Source organism: Pecten maximus, chromosome 17 (assembly GCF_902652985.1).
Source record: "Pecten maximus chromosome 17, xPecMax1.1, whole genome shotgun sequence".
Classification (NCBI taxonomy): domain Eukaryota; kingdom Metazoa; phylum Mollusca; class Bivalvia; order Pectinida; family Pectinidae; genus Pecten; species Pecten maximus.
This window is the reverse complement of record NC_047031.1, coordinates 33,284,670-33,293,964: the sequence shown is the minus strand read 5'-3', so window position 1 is coordinate 33,293,964 and position 9,295 is coordinate 33,284,670. Positions and strand designations below refer to the sequence as shown.

Here is a 9,295-nt window from a genome sequence, read left to right as displayed (position 1 = left end):
CGAAATCTGGCTCGGATGGGACGTTTCCATTTACCCAGTCAATGTGACTTGATATATTTATTATGGCGCAAAATATACGTAATGACGTAAAGATTAGTGTGATGACATGACTGAACGACATGGCAGAACGGGCCAATTATTTAATCTTACTGATTTCGTATACAATTACATAGCCATGTTGAAATATTCTAACTTGAATAACCAACCATATTCTTATTGCTTTTAATTTTTTTACGGAATGACACGCAAACGCAATGTTTCACAAGTACGGTCGTCGCTAGATCACCTCGATGAGTCGTGCCTTCAGTTTTGAAAACACTCATAATTTAGGTTTCTCGCTGAAAGTTATAATATCTACAAGAAGGTTCAGCTTTTTCCTGGAAATCTTTCTTCAAATGACATCTAAATCGAGTCATATCTTATGTTCACACATTAAAATAAGACAAACCTGAGTTCTGGAAACACTGTAGGTAACGTATTTGTTAGGTTAGACGTTTTAACCTGACGAGTTCAGTTGTTAAAACCAATATATCTTGACAAGCACCACTATATATATGCACTCCATGTCCAGAGCCTTAACCATCAAACCGTATTTGTATCGCCGCCCCTTTGTATTCAAGTTAACTAAATTATATGCAAGTGTAAAAGTTAAAACTTCAAGAATTTTTTTGTGTACCTAATGCATGCCAAAGAATATCTTTACTCAATAATTGAACTGTAATTCCTATATGTGTTACATTTGGAAACAAACTAAACTAAACTGAAACCATAAATGGTCTTTAAATATATGTTTTAAAACATCGTTTACCTCGGATGATGTTTGTGAAAACAAATGCTACAAGACAAAGCCTAGAGTCACGAGGGTTGCGAGTGACGATTCCGCACAGCGTTTTGAGTTCTGTTGTAAGAATCCTTGTAGGACATACCGACTGTAATGATATGGTGTTGGACAGATTTAGGTTACGGATACTTTCGATTGTCGTTAGTAATTACAAATTTGTTGTAAATATTGACCCCGATAACATTTTCTAACATTTTTACAGTTAAAGTTGCTTTAAAGAAACACAAACAAATTGCTAACATCAATCTTAGATTTATTCTGAATGTTGCCTTTTATGTATTTCCTTTTACATTCCTCCCTCCACAAAATGGCAAACTTCAAAGGCAAATATGCGGTCTCTGAAAAATAAAAATTCATAAGCTTAGCCCAATGACAAAATATGTTTCTTCTACCACAACACATTGTCTAGTCACAATACCGTACATGTCCCTTACCACAACACATTGTCTAGTCACAATACCGTACATGTCCCTTACCACAACACATTGTCTAGGCATGATACAAAACATGTCCTCTACCACAACACATTGTCTAGTCATGATACAATACATGTCCCCTACCACAACACATTGTCTAGTCATGATACCGTACCGTTTATGTACGATATTTTGAAGTAATGGACTTATTTCAAAATATCGTATATAAACGGTTTAATATATCTCTACCACACACTGTGTTTATACAATAATTTTAACATCCAGAAGAAAATTAACACACGATACACCAATGGTTAAAATCTGAGCATGCTATAAATAAGTTTTATTTCGATCACTTACTCAGGGCCGTTGTCATGGATACTATTGGTGCCATGTATCAGCTGGTCGTCAGGTACGGTGTATGACAGCGGGCCGTCATACTGGTTGACATACCCTGTGAAATGGCACTTGTCTCTCACGTGACCTATGAAATAACGACGATATTTATTTTTGAACAATTATTGTTCGACGTCATCTCAACAGCTAATTAAAGGTCATTAAAAGACCGGCCTTTCGTTTATGCGACATGCGTGTGTGAAGTGAGTGGGTTATTGTGTTTTGGGAGACAGAGTTGTTGTATTTAAAATTGTTGAGGATATCTAAAAACATTTTAGGAGTTGCCTTCCCTACTACACCAGTTGGAAGCAGTTCACATTCCAATAATAGTAATATGAGATAATGTTTAAAGTACACGTATATTAGCTACTCAGTGTATTTACGATTTCGGCAAACGACCTTGACATTGACAAGAAAAGGAAGAAAGACTGTGAACTGTAACAATCAGAGTTAGTAAGTAAGCAGGGAAAGGACGTTTGAGATCTTCAGTAGATTTGATGTAGTCCTGTCATACCTTTACCTGAACGGTAGGAAACGTAATGGAAGGGTTTAGGGCTTATACAAGGGTCGTCGATGTACCATTAGGATTTACAAATGTATACAAAGGTCCTCGGGTGTACCAGAAGGGGTTATACAAAGGTCGTGGGTGTACCAGAAGGGGTTATACAAAGGTCCTCGGTGCACCAGAAGGGGTTATACAAAGGTCAGGGTGTACCAGAAGGGGTTATACAAAGGTCGTGGGTGTACCAGAAGGGGTTATACAAAGGTCAGGGGTGTACCAGAAGGGATTATACAAAGGTCAGGGGTGTACCATTAGGGGTCCTTATTTAGACTTGCTTATATTATAGTTGTAAATATCATCCCATATATTTGATTTGCTTTAGATATACAGATTTGTTCGCTCTTTTGAAAATCTTTGACCCTTACTAACTCGAATTGTCAAGAAGCCGTTTGAAAATACAAATAACAAATGTGTTGTTGGTGGTAATAAGGGATATATAAATAAAGTAAAAGGTACTCACCTCTAAGCGAACAACATTGGAAGGACCAACGTCTGTCCTCTTTACCGTTGTCATGGACACTACGAATACCGTTAATGAAATCATCTCCTGGACACTCGTACAGAACAGGACCATCAAAGTCGTTTACGTAGCCTGAAATTCGATGATTTGGTATTATTAAAATATATCATCATGCTAAACGAAAACTTAACCTCGTCTGATTAAAACAGTATATTTAACGTTCTCGTGTATTTGTAACAGCGCGTCTAACAAAATGTCGAGGGTCCAGCGAGATTCCAAAACAGAACAAAAGTATACGGTCAGGTTTTGTTTTACATACTTTAACCAAAGGCAACACTACCTTGAAAAACCAACTAGTGGCCGAGCTGTCTGATTTATACATACAATCTAATTTTCAGTTTTTAATATCTGATCATTTTTATTAAAAATACAGATCTAATGCATGTCAAATATCAGCAACATATCTTTATTGCCCACTACGTAAAGGGGGTAAGTAAGTACTTTGGTGGGATCAGTGAGTTTCAGAAAATTAAGCAATTATATATATTAAGCATTAACAGATTGAAAAGAGGAAGAGAAAAATACAAAAAAAAAGCACATCACAATCACTTTTATTATGCTATTGTAAGAGTGTATTTCACACAATAATTTTGAAAGTATAGCTGTGAAGAAATTCACAAATCACATTGTATGAAATTTAAAACCATTATGGGCTTGTATTCGTGTATTAATGTATCAACCAAGAATCAGAGACATGAGTATTCGGTGTTTTCTGTGACATGGGGTTATGGATGCTTACTATTGATGAATGTATGTTGCTCTTTCTGAACAACTTTCTTCTTCCTAGTGTCTCCCTTGACAATGCCTCACTTTTGGCCTTTAGTTGAGCGTTCGCCCCTGTGAGGAAGGCTATTGGGTTCTGTCCCCTAGCCAAGAAATGCCAGGGTCTTAAATAAATGGTAGTTGCTGCTCCTGCTTAGCGTTCAGCATATAAGGAGTGGGACGACTGGTTCGGCCGTTGTCAGTATAATGTGACCGGGTGGGGTGTCCTGCTCGGTGTTTTCGGCAGTATGCTTCAGTGAGGTAGCACTAATAATCGGCAAACGTTCTGGCCTATCACAAGGAGACCTAACACGAACATATCGCAGCCTCCCAAAATACACCAATCTAATTAAAATCTAGCTGATCATTCTCACTACGTTACATGAACATGTAACGTAGTGATAATCACCATCTAGATTTTAATTAGATTGAAAATACACATACGCACTCGCCACACGCATGCATTTCGTACGCACGGGAGGCCGTCCTTAAATGCCCTTAGCCATTAATAGGACGTTAAACAAAATAAACCAAACCAAACGTTAACAAATATTTGCATGACTGCGATTGTATTTAAGCTTTACACTAATCTTGACTGTTACAATTTTAAAAACAAATATGAATACCCTAGAACGTCTGCAAACAATAATAATGTATGTACTTGGACAGGTTCACATACACCGAGAGTAGACTAACAAAATATCAGGCCTCTGGCTTATGTGGACGAAACCATTTCGTTGTTTTTAGTGTGTGACAATATGTTACCAAACATGTCTTTATGGCTTTCAATCAAAGTTTTATGATTGTCGGGTGACATGTATATGTTATCTCTAATGACAAACATGTGGGTAAGGCTAGACGGTTACAGCGCGATATCGGGCGTGACATTACTGCCATTAGAATATACATATGGGGCAAAGAAGTATTTCTGACAGTGTGGACAAGAAAAATGTCAAATTGTCGAGGAAATTCGCCCAGTATTTTTGGTAGCCTTTGAAATAACAACCATGAACCCTTCGACTGGCGTGGGCTGAAGACGGAGGCTAGCTTGACATGTACAAATAATTGTTCTATGATGGAATTCTATATGAACAACGGCCGAGACATTTGAAAAATATCCCGCGCGTGCAAATACCAAAGTGTTGATAGACGTTTCGTCCTAAAATGAGAAAATATTGATACAGCGTTTATGGTGGACGACATTACATAAATACTTGATGTTCTACCGTCCATAAAATGGTAATGGATATAATAAATTTACCGTGAAAAACAGTGAAGAACTCTCAAAATATCATGTTAAGAATAAAATTGGCTAATGTCATTGAGAACAGTTATATTATATGCATAAGGACTGTATAAACACAAATTTACAAGTGCCGAAATGTCACTATGGGATATACTTTAGACTGCCGAGATAAAGTCGACGACGGGATGCGACCAAATTTGATTATTGGTGCAGCAGTGTAATGTGAAAATATTATCGACGATGGGAGACGACCAAATTGAGCACTGTGCTGTTAGGAATGACAAACAAGAGTCCCATGGGGCCTGTGTCGCTCACCTGGTTGGATTAGACCAAATATCAAAATAATATTCGTGTTCATGTTTAATTCGTTTTGTTTGTCAATCTCAAACAATGCTATATATAGTTATGGTGTGGGGATCCCAACTGATTTAAAGAAATAACTCTCTTAGGGTCTGAAAGACCTCAATAATTGTTTTTAGTACATCCATTCATAACTTAATTACTAGTAGCGATTAAAAAGAATTACCCCTATTTCCCCAATTGGGCCCCACCCATTTGGCTCCTCCGGGGTCAGAGTCACATTTTATGCAAAATCTGTTCCCCTTCCCCCAAGAATGTTTCTCACCAAATTGGGTTCAAATCCATTGATAACTTTATTACTAGTAGCGATTTGAAGGAATTACCTCTATTTCCCCTATGGGGCCCGCCCATTTGGCCCCTTGAGGGTCAGAGTCACCATTTATGCAAAATCTGTTTGCCTTCCGCCAGGGGTGTTTCTGACTAAATTGGGTTCAAATAATTTCATAACTTTATGACTAGAAGCGATTTAAAGGAATTTCTGCTATTTCCTCATTAGACCCCATCCCTTTGTCCACTTGGGGGTTAGATTCACCATTTATGCCAAATCTGTTCCCCTTCCCCACAGCATGTTTCTGACCAAATTGTTTCTGACCAAATTGGGTTCAAATTCATTGATAACTTTATGACTTATAGCGATTTGAAGGAATTCCTTCTATTTCCCCTATGGGGCCCCGCCCCTTTGGCCCCTTGGGGGTCAGAGTCACCATTAATGCAAAGTATGTTCCCCTTCCGCCAAGGATGTTTGACTAAATTGGGTCAAAATCAAATAAGAACTTTTTAACAAATAGCGATTTGAAGCAAATGTTGACGGACGACGGACGCCGCACCATGGCATAAGCTCACGGGACCTTCGGTCCAGGTAAGCTAAAAACAACAGTTTAGGAAGTAAGAAAACATTAATACATTGAATAATCATTTAGATGAATTGTTAGATACCAGCATTGGATCAAGTAGAGAACAAACCCTTTAACGTTCGTTCAAACCTCGAGGGTTTATAATTATATAAGTTGGTAATCCAGTATATTTTCCTCGATCGACGCTTCATTTTATCCCTTGTATGGCAATGATCAATAGCAACCACCTGCATGTCGTTCCAACTATAGCTAGGTAGATTGAAATCCCTTGCCACAGGAAAGTCAGGTTAGTTTGGGTTTGGTTTATTTTGTTTAACGTCCTATTAACAGCTAATGTTTGTTTTGCTTGATGGAGCAACGGTGGTTGTTTATTCTGATGTTCAGCTTTGTGCTGGTTTCGCCAACATACTGCATTCTGCATTTTTGTGCAGGAAAAGAGATATACAACATTTGCTGATTTACATGTCAGTGTTAAATGTTAACAACAATGTTGTTAATTTCGCATTTAAACGTATCTAGACTCTGTTTATGGACTACGTTTGCACGTGTTTTGCTGCATGTATTGGAAGCGCCTGTTGCTACGGCAGAGACAAGAAGGTCTAAGATAGGTTAATACAGATGGCTTTGGAAATATTTTGTTTGAGTTTTGCTGAAGACACAATGATGTGCCAATGGTTTTGTAGCATGGATGAAAAAAATTATATATACTTACCTGACCAAACACAGTTCATAACCTCATTTCGTGATGGTAGGCAACCGAACGACCATTTTCTGTCCTCAGCTCGGTTGTCATGGCTACTAGCTAATTGGTGTAACGATGTATTTCCTCCACAGGAAAAATCCATCGGGCCATCAAGTTCATTGACGTAGTCAACGAGAAAACTCGAGACTTTTCCTCCGAAGAGTGATAAGAGTAGAAATATCTGCATTTAACAAAAGTAGAGCTTGGTAAATGTATTTAACGGACGTGTAGAAACGAGATCCTAAATATATATATTAACCATTGACTAACATGTATTGGTTTTATGTGAGACTGGTCTTTCTTAACTTTCCCCTTCTTTCCCCTCTCCATAAGGACTTTTTTTCGTAATTATCGATAACAGATTTCATCTGTTTAAATCTAAGATGGCTGATATTGGCCACTGTTTGTTTTACTTATCAGTCTAAACAATGCCAAACAGGTAGGACCAAAACAAAACGCACATTTGAAATGGCATTTTGAACGACCTTCAATTGTTACCAGAGAACTGACAAATTTTCATTGGTTTCAAAACATTAGACCCTTAACATTGTTGATGTCCCATGGTAGGATGAAACAATGTATATCAACTGGTTATCGACAATCAATATAAGCTTTAAGCTTGTTTTCCGGTTCCAAATCAATGCCCTACAGATAGGGCGTAAGAATTGTACCTGCTGCCCCCATTGCATGATCGTAAGAGGCGACTAAACTTGGGATCTTATCTTTTCTCTTCTTTCTGAACATCTTTCTTCTTCCTAATGTCTCCCTTGACAATGCCTCACTTTTGGCCTTTAGTTGAGCGTTCGCCCCTGTGAGGAAGGCTTTGGGTTCTGTCCCATAGCCAACACATACCAGAGTCTTAAAAAATGGTAGTTGCTGCTCCTGCTTAGCGCTCAGCAAATTAGGAGTGGGACGACTGGTTCGCCCGTTGTCAGTATAATGTGACCGGGTGGGGTGTGCTGCTGGGTGTCTTCGGCAGTATGCTTCAGTGAGGTAGCACTCTAAATCGGCAAAAGATCCGCCCAAAACACACATACGCACTCATCACACGCATACATTTCGCACGCACGGGAGGCCGTCCTTAAATGACCTTTGCTGTTAATAAGACGTTAAACAAAGTAAACCAAACCAAACCAAGGTTCCAAACCATAAATACGATGTATATTTGAATGGATTTTGAACAAAAATATTGCTACACTAAATAATAGTTACTGGTTATAAACAATATAAAGGTACTGGTTATAATCCTTTAGATATTGTGTTGGTCAGTTTACAGTACTCACCGTTAATCTTGCCATGGCTATCCACAGTAAAACATACACAGGAGGTCAGGGACCACAAGTCCAATATCTAACCTAGAGATAAGAAACAACGTAATACCACGTCATTCGCGTGATCTTCCTTTGTTTCGGGGCTGGTCAGGTGTAGGTTAATCTATAGAAAGTAGAAACCATGAACGACCATATGCTCTTACAAACAAGACACAATTATTTATCACAACTGTAAGTTTCGGTCATGTTATCCAGGTATGTCATACATATTGTTGTAAACGGTGACCGGATATATTCTGTTATATACTAAAATCTATAATGCCGACGATTTCAGGTGTAGTATAAGATCACACAAGTATGGATAAAATACGTCCTAATACGACTTTGACCAAGTGCAGACTACACCGAATGTAGTCACACACGGCCGGGCATCACCTTCGGGACGAGGTGACACTATTGTGACGTCATATTAATATATGACTGTGTGGGTAGACGGTATCGTGCCATCCGAGCCGGATTTCGCCTGTCTGATGTAAAAACGAAAGTTTAAGGTTTTTGGCTTATTATCTAATAAATACTAGTTATATCAAAATATCAAATTCGATTAATACATTCAATATGACATAGCCACTGTTCGACCCTCTATATCAATCACACTTGCGTCGTTTACACGTTAACCACTACCAATAGTGATAACATCGTAATTACAAATGTTTGTGTAGTGTAGCCACAAGACCGGTACATCATTTTGAGTTATTGAAGAACAACTTCGATACCTTTGTCAGTATCACTCCACTACTGTACATGTCACAAGACCGGTAGGTACATCATTGGGAGTTATTTAAGATACCTGTTGTACCATAATCATTGTTACTCTGCCATTGAAATGCAGTGGTATTGTTGATAAAGTACAAATGTATACTTTTCATATTGCTTAATGTACTGAATTCAGTGAGTATTTTCGAAATATGTTTGTCATTTTTTAAAGTAAAATATTGTTATGAATAAACGCCATGCTAAAAAGCAAGTATCCAAACAATGCTGCTGTTACATTGATGTTATTCTGTTGTTGATTATAATAATGATGTATCATATTATAAGAAAATTGTTTCTTGTAATTATCGTTATTGTCACCTAGAAACCCGTCCTGATATAAAAACATGGTTGTTGCGAGGATGTTAAACCCCAAAACGGAACAAAACAAATTAATTATGGCACCGTATACAAGTGTTGAATGTGATATGAAGGATGGAATAAGCAAAGAACTACCTTGTGATCTGCTCCAAAATCAGTGTGGACTGACGCCTTACTTATAATGAGAGCCA

At 38.0% G+C, this 9,295-nt stretch overlaps 1 protein-coding gene across 1 annotated transcript; it reads right to left on the bottom strand.

The window, feature by feature from the left end:
- Positions 1-1,077: 1,077 nt before the first annotated feature.
- LOC117315987 (dermatopontin-like) lies at positions 1,078-8,375 on the bottom strand. Its single transcript, XM_033870466.1, has 5 exons — positions 7,983-8,375; positions 6,670-6,880; positions 2,676-2,807; positions 1,618-1,741; positions 1,078-1,179 (listed from the first exon to the last, which is right to left on the bottom strand). Exons 1-5 carry the CDS (start codon positions 7,995-7,997, stop codon positions 1,128-1,130), a joined length of 534 nt encoding a protein of 177 aa, XP_033726357.1. The 5' UTR covers positions 7,998-8,375; the 3' UTR covers positions 1,078-1,127.
- Between the last annotated feature and the right edge of the window lie 920 nt (positions 8,376-9,295).